The 21,024-nt window shown below is 40.1% G+C and overlaps 1 protein-coding gene across 1 annotated transcript in view; it reads right to left on the reverse strand.

Moving 5' to 3' along the window:
- MAST4 (microtubule associated serine/threonine kinase family member 4) overlaps positions 1-21,024 on the reverse strand; it is a 91,234-nt gene that overhangs the window by 5,634 nt on the left and 64,576 nt on the right. The window contains exons 12-24 of the mRNA XM_026036818.1: positions 19,609-19,817; positions 18,772-18,910; positions 17,635-17,767; positions 16,769-16,934; positions 13,858-13,959; positions 10,686-10,808; positions 10,329-10,441; positions 8,485-8,612; positions 8,144-8,376; positions 6,517-6,717; positions 4,224-4,453; positions 2,405-2,527; positions 378-514 (exon numbers count right to left, since the gene is read on the reverse strand). Of these exons, the coding sequence (XP_025892603.1) occupies positions 378-514; positions 2,405-2,527; positions 4,224-4,453; positions 6,517-6,717; positions 8,144-8,376; positions 8,485-8,612; positions 10,329-10,441; positions 10,686-10,808; positions 13,858-13,959; positions 16,769-16,934; positions 17,635-17,767; positions 18,772-18,910; positions 19,609-19,817 (2,037 nt within the window). The remainder of the gene's footprint in view (positions 1-377; positions 515-2,404; positions 2,528-4,223; positions 4,454-6,516; positions 6,718-8,143; positions 8,377-8,484; positions 8,613-10,328; positions 10,442-10,685; positions 10,809-13,857; positions 13,960-16,768; positions 16,935-17,634; positions 17,768-18,771; positions 18,911-19,608; positions 19,818-21,024) is intronic.

Raw genomic sequence — 21,024 nt, forward strand, 5'->3', positions numbered from 1 at the left:
CATATATATGAGCACAGAAGTATTTCTTGCTCTCTTAAGTTAAAAAACCACCAAGACTGAAGGAATACAGTGATTTGCAAAACACACATGCTTGGCATCAAAGAACTTATTTCATCAAATGGGGAATCCAAGTTAAGATTCAACCTTTGTTACACGCACTCTCTTCCCTCTAGCTCTGTGTACACACAAAATAAAATTTTTAACAGAGATTTTAAGAGAACTAAGTTAAAACAGCATTGAAAGGATGTGTTACACATACAGTACTTCAGAGAAGTTAGCAAAAACTGCAGAAGGTGAGAAAGATTATTTCTTAATGGAATTATTATATATAGTTATGTAAAAGGCTACATATTCAGGAGAACAGAACCATTGCTCACCTCTCTAAACTCTCTTTCTTCTTGGTTTTCTTACTGCGCCTCACCATTCGGCTCCTGTAGCTATTTCTCCTCGCAGGCCCTGTCTTGATCGAAGTGTTCTCAAAGGGGGTCGTAGTAATGGACACTTTGTTACCGCTCTGCCAAAACCAAAGCATGAGTAAATATGGGCCCACTTCACTATAAATTGAGGTTATATTAGAAAAACAAATGCAAGGAAACAGAAGTCCTGCCTCAGAGAACGAGCTGACCATGTAAGGAACTCTGTGCACAAATTGTCTGGGTAATTTATGTTAGATTAAAAATGATGATTGGAAAATTCTTAAACTTCTGTCAAATGCCTTACAATCCCATGAGGTCAAATTTTCTAAGTCTCTTCTATTCTAAGAACTAGTCTCAGAACAAGAGAAATACAAAGTAATTGGACTGAGCAGGACTGCAAGTTTCTACAGAAACTACATCTACATCTACATCTTTTTCCCCCAAAGAAGAGCTGTTACTGTGTCCCTAGCCAGTCTTGTCTGAGGATACCACCAGACCCATGCAAGGGCAGACAAAACAAGCTTTATTATCACTCCCTCAAAATATGCAGCAAATGCTTTGATCTTGTTCAAAAGATAAATGTATGAGTCAAACCTTTTAAGACTCTTTGCATGAACAGATGACATCTGTTAAATAAACTAAACTAACTGTAAATATGCATCTATGCTTTAAAAATCTGTACCTCCTACCCAGCACTTGGTAATATTACAGTGAACTGCAGTTTTTAAAAAAAATTCCAACAACTGAAATTATTTTATGGTGTACCCCATTTGAACAAACAACGATCTCCTGAACCGAGTCTATTCCTGTAAATAGTGTACAGGGCTGGCATGCCTCTTTTTTTTCAGTTTTCCGTAACTTCCATAATATTAATTTGACTAAGAGAAAAAAACAGAGTTGTTCTCTTGTTTTAGTAGTACGGCGTGTGAGCATTATTCACCCGATTTTAGGTTGGGTGGATTTTAGGCACCCAACTGCCTAAAATTACCTAACCACATCTAAGATGGGCTTCCTCCAGAACTTGGAAATTCCCATTGGTTCTGGAGGAGAAAAATAAAGGATTAAGCACAAGTGTATTCTGGGTCTTTCCTCAGTTCTTTGTATTCTCTGATACTTCAGTGCCTTCCAATCCTCTTTCATAACTGACTGCTCACTTTGACAGGCAAAGCTCTGCATGTAGCACCATGAAATTGTTAATAATGCAGGAAACAAAAGTTCAGCTGTCCAAAATAATTCTGACCTACTTTAGTCTCTGCTGCAAAGATTACAGAGACACTGAAATATGATCAGGTATGTTTTTTTCCTATTAGAAGAAAATTAAAATCTTCCAGTAAAATAGGGCTCGGAAAACTTTAACAGAGGCGGGGAGGGGGAAAGAGAGATCTGTCACTGAGGTCCAACTGCAGGATTAGACCTTTGTTCCTTTGTTTAAAAGAAAATGCTTGACATATCTGGCTATATATGATAAAAGAAACCTCTGAGCCTTCAAGATTACAAATGACAAAATCCCACACAGAGGAGGAAATACATAATAAAAAAAATACTGTTTGCCTTTTTCCTTATTTCCCCTTAAAAGGAAAAAAAAAAGAAAGAAAGAAAAAAGAGAAACAACAAATGGCATCATTATCAAAAGCTTAAATTACCCCATAAAGGTGTGGGATTCAAGAAAGGGCTTTTCAGCACTTTTGTTTTAAACTCCCGAGATGGGGAGCCAGAGCCATTCGTGCGTCAGTACCCCAAACCAGAGCCATCCGTGTGTCAGTACCCCAAACCAGAGCCATCCATGTGTCAGTACCCCAAACGAGCAGCTGTAGCTGTACCTGGGGAAGTGTCAGCTTTTTGCAGCAGCAAAAGTCACAGAAATCAGCTATTCTCCAGATCTGTGCAATATCAGAGTTTGTAACTGAACAACCACAAACCCTGAGAGCTACCAAGGAAACAAACATAGTCCCTCCACCCCTTTTGCATTCAAGCTGTCCAAAAATTACCTTTAATAACAGCTCAATGACTTCTGTATGAACAAGCCCATGTACTGGCTCGCCGTTGATATGAGTAATCAGATCCCCAGCTTTTAATCCTGCTTGATATGCTGCACTTCCTTCTTCCACATTCTGGAAATCAGAACAAAAAAAGAATATGCACTAAACACTCAGTAATCCACACGCTAAATGGACTCATTAGCCCTTTTAACTTCAAGAGTGCTTTTTTGTTTATTTTGGGGCAAATTGATAGCTTTTAAAGACAGCCTTACACCTAGAAACAAAAATCCACTGAGCCATTTCACTCTCATTTAATTATTTGGACTTTATCCCTCCCTGGTAGGGGCAGGAACTGCTTCAAAGTTCACTGGAAACACTGTGCTTGCTTCCATAGAGGCTAAGCTAGCTCTGGATAGCAGGGCAGCTTTCATACATCACAAGGAAGAGGTTCTTCAGTCTCCCCTGCAAAATTTCAGATCTGAATAAAAATTTTTAACATGTAACGCTAAGAAATACTAACACAGTTGAGGCAACACACATCACACACAGTACTGATTACGACAGAAAATCTGCAACTCCACCATAATATTTAAGACTATTTGTAAGTGGACCAGGCTTTCCATTAGAGGAAATAATACAGCACAAAGGTGATGAAAGATCAGAACACATTTAATTACAAATGATTTTAAGATGGTTTAAGTAATGTATTTTAAGATGTGCTTTCTAAGAATTTCAAGTGAAATGGCTGCTATTGCAGTTAACAGGACCTACACAGCTTTAAAAAAATGCAGTGTTTTGAAAAATCCACAGATTCACTTCCATTGCAACATAACTTTTTTATTTTTTCTTCCCTTCCTTTCACTGATTTTGGGATTTATTCCATTATCAGTCTCACATATATCAGCCTCCAGCTTCAATGTTCCCAATGAATTAATGGATCTGAGAGGTAAACAACTTGAGTGACCTGCTGCCTCAGCAGCAGCATTTTTATTTCAAAACGTGCCAGAGGTGTTTAAAACAAAATGCCATCTGCATCTTCAAAGCCTCTGAAATGCTTTAAGGAAAATCTTCAAAATTGTTTTCAGCTGGTTGAAGTAATTTAGAACCATACAGTTATACACACACACACATACATATATATGTGTATATTCACAAGAAGTAGATCATCAATGCTAGGCAAGTGCTGTCTTGTCCCTTAGCCTGTCTCCCATGTGGTTCAGATAACCAGTGACCAGGGGAGGAAAAATACATGATTTATTCATTATATTCAGCCTTCTTCCTACACCACAGAACTCTCAAAGGTATCTGCAATTCCAAATGACATGTGCATTCCTACACAAAAGATGAGCACTGGAAATCAGCCTACTTGCAACTAGGGAAACACACACGTCAACAGACTTTTATGAATCCCTTAGCTGAAGTAAATCAGCAAGTCCCAGCTCTACTGCAACAAGTTCTGCGTACAGCCTCTTAGCTTTGCAGTCCCTGACTCACAGCCTAAGAGGGGCTGCACTCACCTCTGGTTCTCAGGCCACACTACTCTGTGAATAGAAATGACTGCTTGCAAATACCAGACTTGCTAAAAGTGAAACTGAACAACGCAGAGGATCAACATAGGTATACACTTCCCATTATAGGGCTTGTGCCATCCCTATAGCCAAGAGTGGTCTTCTGCAGAGGCACAAATTTAATTCCAAGCAAGTTATTTAGCCATTGCCATTTACATAGTAACTGTCAAGAAACAGATACCCTGTGCACAAAAGACCAAGAAGAAATACATCATTACAGTCTTCTGTGGTTATAAACAGGCAACCCGAAATTGCCTTACCCAAACAATATGATGCACAGTGTAGACGTCGCTATCGCCCACGTAAACCCGGATGGCTCGGATGGTAAAGCCGTACTTCTTGCCTGAGCTGTGGATCACTATGGGCTGATGGGGACTTGCAGCAGCAATTGAGGAATCACGGCTAGGAGAGGAATCTCGCGAGGATGAAGGATCCGATGACAAGGAATGAGGAGACATAGGGCTTCCCAACGGAGAAATGCCAAACACTTCTGGAAGAAAAAACAAGCAGACAGAACTGTCAAGAGTACATCCTGAGCACTCAGAAACAGAGAGAGAACAGTGAACCTGCTTAAAGTTTTATGACACCTTTGCGCCAAATTAGTTCTCTGCATTTGTATCAAGAACCTTCTCCTCACTCAGTGGGTCACTCATGGGTCACAAGCTTAGTGTATTCTTGGTGTATCACAAGCTTAACTGACAACCAGATCTTGGAACTAAATTTCTTCCCCCACAGTGTAACCTCTTTTTGTTTTTTTAATGCTAGTTTAAACTCATTAGTTCCAGGACGCTTTTACCTTTGGCTAGGACACACACTCATCAGTAACTCGGCAAGAACAATCCATGGTCCTTTTACTAGTAAATACACGTGAAAACTGAAAAGAACAGTAGAGTTTGGCAGCACTGTGAATATGCTAGAGCCCCTGCCCACTCATATCCAGCAGCACTAAAGTAAGCGTTAGTTACTTCACTTTCTAGATACAGTTTTATATAAAAATTATAGTAATTAAACCATAGTATCTAGTCAGTACCTAGGGCGTAACTCTCAAGTTGTACCAAGCCTCAATTCCTACATCCTGCCATTTCACATAAGGCCATGAGAATTTCTTGCAACAACAATATCAATTATTTGATTTCCTTGTTTTGAAAGCACTATGTGCTCCTGGTCACACTAATATAAATGCAACTGCGGCAGCATAAAAAATATTTGGGTGACTATTACAGGATGACAGTTGTTAAAATGAACACAGTCCACAGAGATTCCAAGTATGGTTTTTATGCCAAGTGATATCATCTGAGGGTAGATATGCTTTGACATTTTTCATTGCCAACTGATTGCCCTCCAAGAATTTAAGATGAGGCAAAACATTCCTCTTCAATCAGGACTCAACATTTTCCTCTTGACTTATCTCACTAAAAAAATAAACACTCATTGCCAGCTGGTGGTATTACAGTTATGAGAGAAGAAGCCTATGCTGTTCTTTGAATTGGTAAAGAAGGGCAGAAACCATTATCAAGTGCATCAGAAATTCCTACCGGAATAGGCCTCAGATTGGCCTTTTACCTCCCCAAGGGCTTGAGGCCATGCAGAACAGCACAGCGTTTGCTGACCCAACATATCACAGCGAGCAGACACGGCGTACAGCACACGTGCTCTACCTCCCAGACATGGGTGAGGTTTGGGAAGCCAGCTCTCTCCTCATGAGAGCGCCACAGCAGCCCTTTAACACTGAGCACAATTCTCCACTCACCTGAGCACTCAGCAAAGCAAAACTGTGAGTGGGCGTCTATCGAAAAGCTAAAAACAACCTGCTGAAGTTATTGTCAAAGCCATCTAAAGCAAGTGAAGGGACATATCAGACCTGTAGATACTTAAATATTACCCCAAATGTCAAAAAAACCATGTCAGTGCATAAAGTTAAGATCTAATCCCACTTCTAAAGAACTCCCTCAAAGTTTAGTGTGTTTGAACTTTCATTCTGAAACATTACCAAGTGAAGGGCCAGTGGTTCACCTGGAAACATTCACCACTACTGTCACCCTCTATTTATTTATAGCAGTATTTCTGGCTTCATGTTTTGAGCACGCCCTGTAGTCCAAACAGGAAGTTACTTCTTCCATCTTTAGGACACTTCTGAGCACTTGTCCTCACAGGAGATGTGAAAGAACAACGGAGGTCGAGCGTGTTGCTCTAACATATGATTGGCTTTCCAGGGAGCAGCACAACAAGGAGCTAGCTCCCTGTCTTGGAACTGCAGCACCAGGCCTACCAAGGATGAGCTGGGACTGAAAACACACATCTTGCTGCACAGGCATGTTGCTGAACGTGGAGCAGTTCACAGCTTGGGCCACATTCTGCCTGCGAGAGAAGGTCCCCCAACTGTGATCTGACCACTACAGCTGATGGACAAAATGGGACCATCCAGTAGCACGCAGGAACACAAGGAAATCTGCAACATGGAATCCTTTTTCGACTCTCCAAAATCTTGAATTTACGTCATAGAACATGCAGTATGCACAAATCATAACACTTCAAACTAAGATTTATCTGTACCTCCTGGGATCATGAGGGATAAAGCACTTGCAGAAAGGGACTTGGTGACTTTTCCAGAAATCTTCTTTTTCTCTGTGCTTTCCAATCGCTGACGAGCCATATGAGAAGCAACCTCCCCGGGCGGCTTTGAGGAGTTGTCTGCACTGTCCACACTCTCACTTCTTCCATTTATCTGATCTAAGTGCTCTGAAAAACTGCCAACTGCACAAAGAAGAAGGGACAAATACATTGAGGGAAACTGGGGATCAGGGAGGGGAAATAATATAAGTATGAGATGGGAATTTTCCTTTCTGTCAAAAAATCTGTAAAACAGCATTGAGGGGAAAAAGAAGTTTTTCCATGGACTTATAGACTGCATAAAGATTAACAGAACGACGGGAGCAGCAGGGACTGCAATGGCTTTTAATCACTGACTGAAGCAAAATGAAGGCAAAAGATGATGCCAATTTGGTAGCTCAATGTGCAACATTCACCTCACACAACTTAAATCATTCATAATCATTCATTCTGCATGTGAACTCCCACTAAAGATAACGAAAGGTTCCAATGGTACTTAAGATGCTATCAGCTTAACAACTTCTCCCAAATCATTGAAATATTAACCCTATTTTTAATTACCATTTTTTGCCTTTTGTTCTTTGAGTGGTTTCCTACTACACCTAACAAGAGTAAGATACCTGGTACCACAACACTCAGTATTACAACCACATTGTTGTTAGTTTACTGTAAGTAAAAGTTAAGTTTACTGTAAGTAACAGTTAGTAAACAGTTAGTTTACTGTAAGTAATGGGGGAAAAGGCAGACTGGAAGTGAAATTAGATGTGTATGGCACTAGAAAGGAAATACAGTATAAAGGCTAAGAAGAGCACTCGCTAAGATGCTAAAAAGAAGACAGACACAGGTATATATAGAAGGGATATTACTTGAACCTGTATCTGGCATATACCTGAATTTGTGTTAACTATCAAGTTGTTTTAAAAGAACACCAAAGTCTCCTCTGAAAGAACAAAGCCAGCATTGTCTTGAATCCTACTGAAATACACAGAAACACTTGTGTTGTAGGTGTGCAAAGAATATTATTATTATTATTTAAATAGGGAGCTGTTTACAAAACTCCTACCTAGACTTCAATGACTCAAAGACAACCCTGCCAGTTCTAAAAGTCTAAGTCACTGAAAGGTCTCAATTAAAACACACACAGTGATGCAGCACTCTGTGCCAGGAAACAACATCACAGATCAGTTGGAAAGACTCTGGGATAATCAACCAGATGAAGAAAGTTGTAAAAATGCTGCTTTAAAAGCTCAAAGGATTAAGTCTCCATTCCTCCACAGAAGGCTCCTGCACAGACTCACCACACTGTTTATGTGCAGAGCAAACTCTCCAGTCAGGGAAGTGATGCTACCTGTTGGCATTTTCAAAAGCACCGACAACTTTCCTACAGGTGTTATTGCAAGACTTCATTAGTTGAAGCCTGTGCCCAAACCAAAGCCTTTTGGGGACAGTTCTCTCTAAAGCACTACAGAAATAAACATTTCTTCTAAATCCCTGAATGCTCTTGTAAAACTTGGAGGAACCACAAATTGCTTCTAGTGTCAGCAGTGTACAAAGAGCCACTATAAATTACCTGAGAGCGTGGAGCTGCTGATAGTGCTTGCTGGAGTGGTTACCTCGGGCTCATCTTGCACCGTTTCCTCACTCACAAACGCAGCTTTTTCCTGCTCCTCCCGGGGTCCTGCTAGGCAGGTGGGATCATCCTGTTCTCCCTCGGCCGATATGGCCAGTTTGGGGAGCAAACCAGAACTGTGGCGCTGACGGCTGCTCTCAGTATCAGAGGAGATGGAGGTGGATATTTGTTGGCTGCATTAAAAAAAAAAACAAACCCTCATGCAGTTTTTGAGATGCAGGAGCCACCTAACAGATGTGACAACATGCAGACAACCATCTGCAACACTTCTTTCTACTTACATTTCAGAATATTCTGAACTCCAGCTTAAAGATTCCACAGAAGGCAATGTTACACTTTTTATTTTGTCACCTGCATCTTCTTTTTCTTCACCTTGTATTTGAGCAACTCGATCTATGCTACTAAAAACCTATTATAAACAAACAAAAAAACGCATCACTGACATATTTGACATAAGACAACACTCAGGAAAGGGCATTGTCGCTGGAATTCTACATGTTACAAATGCTTGTATGGTATTTAAGATGTTAAACTCCAAGTGTCTTCAGCCTTTTTAATATTCCAAAACTTTGTGTTCTAAAAATGCTTTCCAGTTTTGCTCTCTTGGCGCCTTACAGAGGCATCAAGATCTGTTTTTTATTTTTTTTTTTTTAATGAATTCATCAGTGCTCTTGCCGTTTCCCTGTGTGAACCATGAGCCTAAAAACAAAATCCATACCTTTGGGTTTTCCAGGTTACAAAATCAATGCACATCTTGTATTATTCCCTCACCATAAAGTCAATGAGAAAAAAAAAATCTCAAAGCCACTTAATTAATGTTTAGCAGTCAGGTATGGAAAGGAAGGAAAAATGAACCAGAATGGACTACGAAGATAAGAATAAAGTCACTTTGCCAAAGGATGTACAAGAGATAAATTCCAACCACTGGAAGGCTGTTGTTTAGGTAGCTAACAACAAAACACAAAGTAACTGTCAGCTGCATATTATACAGCCCGAGTAACAGCCTGAGATGCAATGGCATAATGACATTAATATACCAAGCCATTGCTGCAGGTATGTTACTTTCAAAGGGATAGAAGATAACTCTGCAGAGAAAAATAAGACTTTCAATCATTTATCACTATTGGAGCAAGGAACATGCCACCAATTCCAAGCAGGCAGCTGCACTGAATGAGGACAATCAGATTTGCAGGTCCTCTCTCTGCTCCTCTGTGCCATCTCCGACAGGTATATGCAGAGTCAGTATAAACTGCACAGTACTGCAGTGTCAGTATAAAATTCATCAGTTAAAGAACTAGCCAGGACAAATAACCACATGCTTTCAAAATCCCTTTTCAGTTCCTAAAATAGGTTAGAGACAAAGCTTATTAACAGAAAGTTTTTGAAAAATCACTACTGGCTGCTAAGTAAGAGTAAAAGCAGATTCATTAGACTTTCAACTTCTTAATTATTTCCTGCCATTTTTTTCCACATTATTTAGGTCACATGTATTACATGTTCATTGTGCCCTTGCTGGCAATCCCTGCACAGCAATAATTAGCTCTAATCTCAACTACTAGAATATCCTTCATTTTCAACACTCAAATTTACTGTCAGTCCACACTATTCAAACCACTCCCTCAAATCCACATTTCTTCTTGACAAAATCATTGCTTTGATTTTTTACTTGCAATCTACTGCCCCTTAGGCTCACTTCTGCTGTAGAGAGTAATGTAATCCCTGCTATGCCTTTCATCACCCTCTAGATACCAGTACACACCTGGAATAACAAAGAAACTACGAAGAAAACCAGATAAGTAACATGAGCTAGTATTTAACACACTTTCTGAAAAGTTTGTCTTAAAATCATTATGTCCCTCACCTCAGAAAATATTACTCCATTTATAGAAAGGACGTAATTTTCTATTAACTTCTTGAGTACTGGGGGAGGGAGGAAAGGAAGGACACCCTTTCCTACAGAATCCTCCCCTGTTCTGAATTAATGATATTAATTCTCACTGAATTCCAGTATACTCAGTTTCATGGCGAAGCAATACTCTATACAAGTCTTCCACATCTCCAAACTCTAATAGCATTTTTGATTATATGCACACTGAACATTAACATTACAGCAAGTTTTACTTACTTTTGAAAACCTGTGTGAACATGAGGAAAACTGTCTAATTTCCAGATTAAAATCTTCATCATTTGTATCATCTTCTTCCTCAGTTTCCATGTGATGGTATTTCTCCGAACGAGCTATAGGAAAGAAATTTAGATTATTTCAATTTACCAGAAAGGACGTATTAGTATTAATTAAAAGTATTATTAATTTTTTAAGATTATTTCTTAAGACATCCCAACAGCTGCCATTGGTTCATAAATGGTATTTCCAAACCACAAGAAGCAAGTGTAGAAGTGAAAAGACAGTGATTATTTAATATGGCAATCACCACATTTTTTAGGGCAATCACCACATTTTTTAATACAATCTAACACCTACTGTCAAAATAACTCGTGTCATCCTCAGACTCCAGCTGGGGAATAAATTCTGCTTTCTGCCTCAGCAGACTATTCCAGTCCAGGCTGCGGAAGAACTGATGCTGCTTTACTTCATAGGCACCACCTGGGGGAGCCAGAGAAAAACACAGTGTTAATAATACGCATTAACCACAGCCTCCGGCATGAAATCAGTTAAATTTACGTTCCAAAAAATGCAAATTGCCTCAGAAAGGCCTCAGGGCAGGCATGACTGCTGCCCATTTCCGTTGGAGGGGCCCAAACTTGCCCAGCACCTCCCCATCCCTCTTTGTCGTTGCCATCTCTTCAACAGCAGTGCCTGGTTTTTCTTCTTTCCCCTTTTAACACATTTTTCTGAGCGAGCTAATTATTAGGCATCTGCTACACATTAGTCTGAAGCAAAAGACATAGCAGGAGTAAGAGCCAACATGTCAATATGCACAGCAGAAAAGTAAGTGGAAGATGGGAAGTAATGAAGACTGATCCTCTCTTTAACAGTCATTCATGACAGCACCGTCGCTGCGCAAGAGCTCCTCTCAAGCACACGTAATATACTGAAGTAATAGGCAATTTCAATGGAACAGTCTCACGACTGCCTAGCTGTTACAATTTGCTTTAGACAACTACATTATATTCAAATTAAACAAAACTAAAAACACAGTGAAGCACAGAAATTTTTATCTTGAGGGTCAGGTAGGGCAGCTGCTGCTAAGTGTTAAAAGTTGCTCAGAAAAATTAAATGGACCAGCAACAGTAACAAGAGGAACTGCCTGCAAATTGCTACAGTGCATAAACCTGCTTACTGGCTAGGCAGAGAGGGGCAGAGGCAGGGAAAAGGTGTCAGATCTCCGAGAGTGGCCATTTAAGTCAGGCTCCTACCATTGCCAGGTGCATTCTTTATTCCACCCCTCCCACTAAAACAGGGAAAACCTCACTGAAGTCCAATCCCTCTAAATGAAAGCAAACCCCACATCTAATGGTATGTAACTAGCCAAGGAGTGAGCTGTAACAATGATTCTGCCTTTTCTGAACACTGTAGTGGAATAGTATAGCAGGATTACTTAATTCTGGTCTAGATACCAGACATTTCAAACCCAAAGATTCCAGCATTAGTCATCTTTTATTGCAGATTGGTGCTACCAAAAATTTCCTGTTACTTAAAAAGAAAATATCATCCTTTCTCCGTCATTTTCCTTCTTGAGAAGCAGCAGAGCATCTATCTCTTTCCATTTCTCCGTGCCACTAACAGACCCTGATCAGAGCCACCACTGCCCATTTTCCTGGAGTGCAGGGCAGAAGCTAATACGCAATAAATACATAAATAGATGGGGCTGCTGTTGGAAAGGCAGGGTGCAGCCTGGCATAAACCATGCTACTTTCCACTGCTCCTAGGGGACCAGTCATGCTGTGGTCTCGGGTTCTGTGAGTTGCTTCTGACACTTACAAAGCTTCATTTTTCTAAACATCCCCCTGTGATGGAGGGAAATGGCCGCAGGATCCTCATCTTCAGCCCACCAGCTCCGGAGAGACCATCAAGAGCCGAAAGAAACCAGCCCAGCAACAAACTGAGCAGATGCTCCACGGAGCAGCACTGACTACTACAGCACTTAGGCCAGTCCAATTCCAGCCAATTCCCTTTCTTAACCAGCTGTACCAAGACGGAGAGGCTAGACTCACAGCCTACTAGTGACCCAGTATTTCCCAGGGTGACACTCTTGCATTAACATACATTTATGAGGAAAAAGCATATAAGCAGTGAAATGGCAATGCTTGAAATCAGTAAATTTAAAATAAAGAGACAGAACTAGTTCTGGTTACTGAATTTGCTTTTGACAGAGCTGTTTGCAGCTGATGAAGCAGGAGGAAAGTGAAGGAACTGTCACTCAGGCATAACAGCCCCCTCGCCCCTACCTAGCTCAGCGTGGGGCAAAAGAAAACACACTTTACTGAACGTCACCTACTCCAGGTCGTCACTTACACTGGTGCTTATGGCACCTCCACACAGATCCCGGATGCTCAGGGAGAAAGGAGCGCACAGCTCTGTCCTTGCTGCCACTTCACTATTTCCCAAGTGAAGATGTGTCTTTTGGGACCTTGGCAATAGTCCTAGTGGTCTAGGTTATTCTCATGTTTCCCCAGGCGACTGTGGTAAAACTAATGATAAATTTGTTCCTAATGTCCCAACTTAAGTTAGCTCTATAAAAACCTGCATCACTGAATGGGACTGCTGGGCTCAGCTGGGCCATTTTAAGTACTGCCATGATGACCAATTCTGCCCCCCCTCAGTTCCTTGACTTTCCAGACAAGTTTATGTTGTTCCCAGATAGATCTAATATGGTGCCTTCTCAACTTGAATACAATAAACTAAGGCTCCCATACATTTGTACCTTAAAGATGAACAGCAGTATTCTTTGTTTCTAACCCTCTCTCAAATTCCCAATTGCCATCCCGCTCCATCAGCTAGCAAACTCTTCAGTGCTACACAGCCACACGGTGCTTTCACTAGCCAACGCAGGCTCAAAACACTTAGGACACCTACCAGGCTCTACTTGGAATGGAACAAGCTTGGCACTGAACGAACACAGCAGAATAAGCAGCTTGTACTCTGAGCGACACTCATTTATTTCCTTAACGCTCATGCTTTTGATTCTGTTCTTTCCCACACAAGGCAGCAGTGCTGAGTGAGAATGATAAGCCTTTTCACAGGGCAACCTCAGGCAGTGGTTTCTGAGTAATTACTTCAAGTAGCCATCACCCCCCTAGAGCAGGACGGAACTAATTTGCCAGGTCAAGGTGCTTCTGGCAAAGCAAGAGTTGGTTGTGTTTCAATCCCCTTTAGTTATTTAATAATGTGCTCATGAAGGAAATCCTTCAAATGGCTAACTAGATCTTTAAGAGGTTTCCATTCTACTCACCAGGACAAGAAAAGAGTAAATGAGAACCACACGTGAACGCTACAAGATCACAATCATCATATTGTTAAGCTCTTTGTATGGACTTGAATCTGCAAAATAATCTCTGCTATAACCACATGCTCCCATGTGAACACACTGACAGATGCTTCCCTGGCAAAACAAACAAAAGGCCCAGCATGCTGAACACAGAAGCTATTTCTAGTATACTGATAAAATTTAAAATTTAAAACACCACCTAACCTGTTCCCAGTCTTTCCAAGGGGTTTTGCCTGAGCAGCAGGGTAATCAGATCCTGGGCATCTGGAGGGGGCGCTTCATCCTTTTCAGGCCAGTTGATTTCATCTAATAAAAAAGAATGATAGTTGTTATTATTGAAGTCTGGTCCCAACATCCAGCAAAAGCTCTATGAAAGTTTTCATACCAACTTAGCAGCAGTTGGAGTTAAGACCTCTCCTCAGTCGCTTTCTATTGCATACTATTTTTGACTTTAATACACTCTTTGCCTCCTCTATACATGTATTTTTACGTCCCCATTTTCCTGCAGGTATCCTTTAACCCAAAATAGTTTTTAACAGTAAAATATAGCAACACTTGGCTCATGGGAAACTCTTGCAAAACACCACTGACTTGTACAATGTCCCTCCTGCCCTGGAAGAGCAATGGGTTTTAAATCCTAGCTCTGTTCCTGGAAACTGGCAATGAAATGGACACAGCTGACCGGACCCAGCAGTCACTGCTCATATTTATAACCCTTCTCTAATGTTAGTAGCTTCATTGAAGTCACTCCTCCCATGACTAAGAGCAGAGGTGTGGGACTCTGTGGTCTGGAAAGATCCCTGCCACCGTAGCTTTTTTTCCAAATCTCCTGTACTTCACAGGAAAAAACTCACTCTGCCTCCTGCATTAGCAAGGCCTTTTGAAGTGCATACCAAGTTACACCTAAATCCTGCAGCCAAATTATGACACCCTACAGGTAAGTCTGAATAGAAATTCTGCCAAACCTTTGTTTATGTTAAATGATGGAAAATTGTGCCAGTTTCAATATGAGCATGCACATCATAGCAACGCACATAACATTTTTTTGTATCATTTTTAGCACAAGCTGCCTCCACAAATGTAATATACTGCAGGTTCAGACAAGACTCTACACAAGTTGTTTGGGATTTTGGCATCAGAGAACCAGAGTATGAGGATCAGCTGCAGGAGATGTAGAAGACTTAAGGATACGATCTATATTTTTCCATTAAAATGATCATCACTGGAGAAATTATGATCAAAGTTTACACATGAATTCCACCTTTGCCTTACAGAGTTTAAAGAAAGATACTGAAATAAACAGGTGTGACCTGTAACCTGTTTCTGAAGGGTTATTTTTAGCCTGGATCATTTTAATTATTTAGTTTACACTTTGGCCTCCCACGGTCAAATTAATGCAACCTACAGCACAGAAGAAAGAAGCTGAAATGAGGAAGCAAGAATTGCAGGCCAATTTTTATGTAGAATGTAGATTTTACCCACAGAAATTGCATTCTCTAGTAAGCTTCCTACAGCTGAATATAAAGGGACCTGACATTTTGCCATGGGAATCTTTTACGTGGTAAGAGTTCTCTAGTGCCTACTGACAGAAACTATGACTTTAGTAAAGAGATTTCAAAGAGAGAAAAGCGTGGAAAGTGAAAAGTGAAACCAAACTGGCCAACAGTGTGGGGGCATAGGTGGAAACAAGTTTATAAACCCTCCTACAAATCATTTTTGTAAGGTAAGTGGTACATTCAAATTTACATAAGTATCAACTAAACAAACACATAACTGTGGCTTATAAGAAGTAAAATTAATGTGACATGAAACAAAAAACCTAAAGTGCAAATCTTGTCATTAATTTTGGACTATCCCCTTCTCTCCTCCCAGTCCTAGAGCAGCCAAACGATATAAACCCAAACGCATGCACGTCTGGAAATGCAATAAAAACATGAGTTATTTCCCTGTTTGCCTGCCTACAGCTTCTCCTGCAGTTGAAATCGGATTTGGAATACAGAGCATGAATATGCATTGCAGCCGCAAGGCATCAGCATTTGCTGCTTGTGTTAATTAAGCAGTTGATTCTCCTTGCCACCGAGGCCTCGGTGTATCACAGCAGCAAACAGCACTGTTATACACCCACAAACAGCTAATATATTGTGTAAGAGACCAGAGAGCAGGCAGCAGTGACAAGTCCACTTGATTCAAGCTTACAAACACCCCTGGCTTGCAACGTTAGAGATGCAGAAGTGCGAGATGGTGACAGAATGTCTCCCTCTAAACACAGGTAGATTTGCTGAATCTTCAGAGAACAAGGAGAGGGAGGTCCAGCTAGCTTGGGGTTTGGATGGCAGGGAGATGGTGGTGGTAGTTTGTAGTTATTGGTATTAGCTAGGGCACCTCTTACACAAACCGTAAAACACCGGGAGATACTCACCAACAGAGGTGCCATTCTGTTGAAGTTTTGGCACAAGCAGAGCCCTTCTCTATCTATGCAACTGGGAAATTTATGGAAACAGCAGGTAGGATGGTAAGTGAGCCTGCTTAATTATCATTTAGTTTTGCCACAAGCTGCATAACAATAGTTAGGGTCAGCCTGCAGGTTAAGATCTAAAAGGTTATTGAATTTTAAATGAAAGAAGAACAGATGTTACAGAAATAACATTACACTACAACAACCGCCAATGAAATCATTAACAATCTGTGAATTGAATTTGCTTCCTTCTCTCATTATTTATTATTTGGAAGACATTTGTTTTAGGGCTTTATTACTTCTCTGTTAATTCCTTCTTTGTGCCACGAGGCATTTTCCCAACAACGCAAATTAATTTTAACCTTTTCTTCCCTGGTATAATTTCTTTACTAAAGACTCAAAACCCTGTGTTATAGTGGCATTATTTACCTACTAATACTGCCTTTTTTTCTTTTTTTCTTCATTGTTCAGTTCAAATTTTGTTCTTATTACTTGGACAGAAAATTGCACATTACAGTATTACAAAATAGTGACTTTTTTTTTAACCAAATCAAGCTTGAAAAATTAGTGTATCAGTGAAGCTTTGAACAGTTTTACTATTAACAAAGTGAAATGTTTCAGAGCAAGTTGAGAAATGAGTTTTTTTCTAATGATCCTCACCACTGATTACTTGTCCAAACAGCTCCTCTGGTGTATCTCCAAAGAATGGCACGCAGCCAACAAGAAATTCATAAAGGATGATTCCCATAGCCCACCAGTCCACTGGCTTTCCATAACCCTGCCTCAGGATTACTTCAGGAGCTATATATTCAGGTGTACCACAGACCTGAAAACAAGAAACAAACATGATGGTTAAATCAGCATAATAATATTAATTCATGTTATTTATGCATATAATTCTTGAAATTAAAATAATATAAATGTAAAATGCAGAGAAATTAAGTTTAGTAGGTTTTAGGCTTTTGAGCTTGGATAGATCTAATTGTTTGTCTACATTTTTTGACCTCAATCATCTACACGCCTGTCATGCAAAGGATAGTTTCTTTCTTCATTTACTCATCCCAGCAAATATTTTATTTCAGCTTAAACATATCTTTATCCTTACACAAAAGTTGTGATGGTTTTATCTTAAGTAACTTTTACAGGGAACAGCTTGTGAGCAATGGTAATGAGGCATGCTTAAAGGCAAATGGGCCATTGCAAGGATTTTAGCACCCTTGGTTGGCCAATGCATCATGTGCTCCACAAGTGCTCTGCTGAGACTTCGGCGTGCCCTACAAAAACAGCTTGCCATTTGTCTCTCTCACAGACCCACTGGAACACAATTACGTCGTTCATCTTACTAATAGATGCTAATGCAGAAAGGAAAATAATCCTAGAACAATCCACAGGACAGCAGTGAAAGTGGCTGCCTTATACATCAGGAACAGCAAGGCAGAAATAAAAGCAGCTCGTACATACATCTGCTGGCAACACAGGACTTCATTCCAACACTCAAGGTAGAAATGAAAAAGGTTGCGTCTTACTTGTTTGTCAAGGAATTCTCTGGCATCCTTCTCAATGTGACCCTCATACAGATTGGTAGTCAAACTCATTAGCCCCACCTTAGAGAGGCCAAAGTCTGTAAGCTTTATATGGCCCATGGACGTTACCAACAAACTGAAAATTAGAAAGATCTCATGTTACTGCGATAGAATTCAACGTCATGCACTTACTATTACTATTACAGCAAGAGGAAAATGTTTCATCAGCACCACAGAAATATAAAGAATTTAACAAGTAATTGTACCGGGTAGAGAGCAAAGGTTAAAAATCAGATACTGCCATACATTTGTTACTGCTTTTACCAGGTGCAAGCAAACTGTTTTTACACTCAACTGAACATCATCTTAAAGGACCACGTGAGTGGTAGTGTAGTGGTTCTACAGTTAAATACATAGGTACAACATAAAATGCCTTGAACAAAAGGAAACAAGACATCCTTCTGAAAGATCCTGGGCTGATGTAGTTTTTGAATGGAGGCAGGCATTTGCTAGCTAACTTTTTGCAAACAAACAAACCAAAGCAAAAAAAAATTCCACATATGGTAAGTTAGCTGCTAACTAATACTACAGCAGCATGAAGTACTATGCTATGAAGGTATGTTTAGTCAGCAGACACGATTCCAATTATGTTTTTAACAAGGGACAGATAAAAGATTAATGGAGATGGAATTACACCAATCACTACAGCCCCTTGCTGTAACGTTAATTACACATACAACAGAGATACTCTATTTCTAAACTTTGCAAAAACCGTGCAACAAGAACCATTCCCCATCAGACTGATTTGTTGTTTACCTATGTATTACCTATGTATTTACCTATGTATTAAACAGGATTCTAAGAATATTTCAAATGATTTTTTTCTTAATGGATAGAATGCATTTCCCTAATTTCAATTAAATCTTTTTTTCTGTACCTACTCTGATACCTTTTCTATCTTTACAGACTTTAAAAGAACACTCTTGAAAAAAGACATTTTCTGTAACTGCAAGTAATGAAAATTCCTAAGCTGTGCAGAAATTGTGAATTCATATAACATTCACAGTGAAAAACTCAGCATTCTACATCCCTCATTTAACAACTTCCAGGTTTTCTTACAGTTGTATTCCTTATACGTACTTGTCTGGTTTCAAATCCCTGTGCACAATTCCGTAATTATGGAGGTATTCCAAGGCCAGAACAGTCTCTGCAAAGTACATCCTTGCCATGTCCACAGGTAAGGGACCCATATTCTTCATCAAAGTAGCACAGTCACCACCTGTGGATAAACATTCCAGGCTGTGCTGTAAATGGAGGTGGGGGAGCACAATCCCTAGGTGCTGCAGCAGCAGGTGCGTGTGCCATTAATGCTTATTTTTCAGGCAGATCACTTCCACCATGCAGCTTTCCATGTAGCCACACCAACCTGGTACTGACAAAAGGTGGGAGTGACTCGTGCAAGGTTCAGTTAGAAACCTATTAAGCCTGTAGTGCCACAGAAAAATAACCAGAGAACCCAAACAACCATAGCCTGGGTATTTCTTCTGACACTTTGTTTCTCTGTGCTCTCCTTCAACAGTAGCATCTTTCAAATTGTTTCATCTCCTCTCTTGGATAAAATCACTTACTGTAAATACCCAAAGACTTGCTGATGAAAATGTGAAATCCAGAAAGGTAAACAGCATTTTCAAATGAAATTCAATGCCGGGACATTTATGACTGCAGTCTATGACAACCTTACTGAAGCAGCAGTTGCTTCCCGTTATATTTGTAGCATAAGCGTTTTACAAGCTCCCACCAGCAGATAACAGCTGGGTTGAAAGCCATCCTGGTTTTGGATTTAGATCCTAAAAAAGTATCACCAGGGCACAGATGACACAGAGGAGGCCCTTCCAGATGCAAATACCATCTGCATTATTCTTTTCATGGTGTTAGAAAAACCTCTTTTTCCACAGTAAATGACAGTCCGTACTTTACCTTCTACATATTCCATGACCATACATAAATGGCGTCTCGTTTCAAAGGAGCAATACATGCTGACAACAAATGGATTTTCTGCAAATGTCAAGATATCCCGCTCAACGAAAGCCTGTTGGATCTGGTTTCGGAGGATGAGATTCTGCTTGTTAATTTTCTTCATGGCAAATCTTTGTCTGGTTTCCTTATGTCTCACAAAATACACAGCGCTGAAGATGATGAAATGGAAGAAAAAAAAGGTGGAGTGAGTAACTATATAAAAAACTTATTTTAAAATAATTTGTAAAAATAGACACTACATATATATAAAGATGCTATACAGCTATTACATAAAAAATGGCTTTAGTTTAACACAGCTGACAAGTCTTTTGTATTTGAGAATGGCTAATGATCTCATTTTGTTTCATCACCAGGATAAGTCTCAGTCAACACCTTAGCACGCAAGTTAAGAAACAAACTATCCCCAAACAAAACCAACAGAAAAAGAAGAAATGAAAAGCTCTGAACAAATATTGCACTCAGCCCATATAGATTTTGGGCGTCTCCACCAGCAAAGGATTATATACAAGAAGAAAAGACTATGACATAATATCATAAATCATGCTGACAAATGCTCATTCTGCAAGTACGGTGTCATATAATTATGACTCAGACTACCCAGGGGATTTTAACATTTGTCATAGGTTTCTGCTGCAGGTTTCATCTACAGCCTCACAAGTTGCTTGATGGGTGGCTCCTTTATTGCCAGGTGCAAAATACATCATCCTCTGAACTTGTTCAGGCCTCGGCACCAGCATCGAACTGCACTGGGGCAGGTCACCATTAGGTAATTTGAAACAAAGATTGCTCTATTAACTACATGGTAATGGGTTATGTTGCATCTTGATATGCAGAATTTCCTCTGGGGAATCAAGTATTAAGTTTTCTACAAGCCTGGTTATATCAGGTCAAGGCAATGTTGGGGAGAAGAGTGGATTTCTTCCTTGCCATGCTCAGGAAAATAAATCACCCTGCCTGGAAACCTTGACACAGGGCATGACGGCTGCTTTTCTCAAAACCCCCTGAGGCAAATCCTGAAAATGTCTGCCTTGCTTGAAATCTATTTTGCAGCATTTAATGCTTGCAGCATCGCCAGTAGACAATTACCAGAGCTGGGAGTGTTTGTGGAAAGAGAGAACAAAAGGGAAGAAAGCGGAGGAAAAAAAGGGACTCAATTATGGAGTTTTAAAATTCAATCTGTCGTTCCCATGAGGTCCAGTTATCAGTATACAGTTACTTCAATGAAAAAGGAGATTCTTGCCTTAAATATTCTTATGAAGAGCTCCATACAGCTGCCAAAGTTATAGCTGAGGAAGAAAGGGAAAGGGAAAGGGAAAGGGAAAGGGAAAGGGAAAGGGAAAGGGAAAGGGAAAGGGA

Source organism: Nothoprocta perdicaria, unplaced genomic scaffold, assembly GCF_003342845.1.
Source record: "Nothoprocta perdicaria isolate Ctin4 unplaced genomic scaffold, notPer1 scaffold_1, whole genome shotgun sequence".
Lineage (NCBI taxonomy): Eukaryota > Metazoa > Chordata > Aves > Tinamiformes > Tinamidae > Nothoprocta > Nothoprocta perdicaria.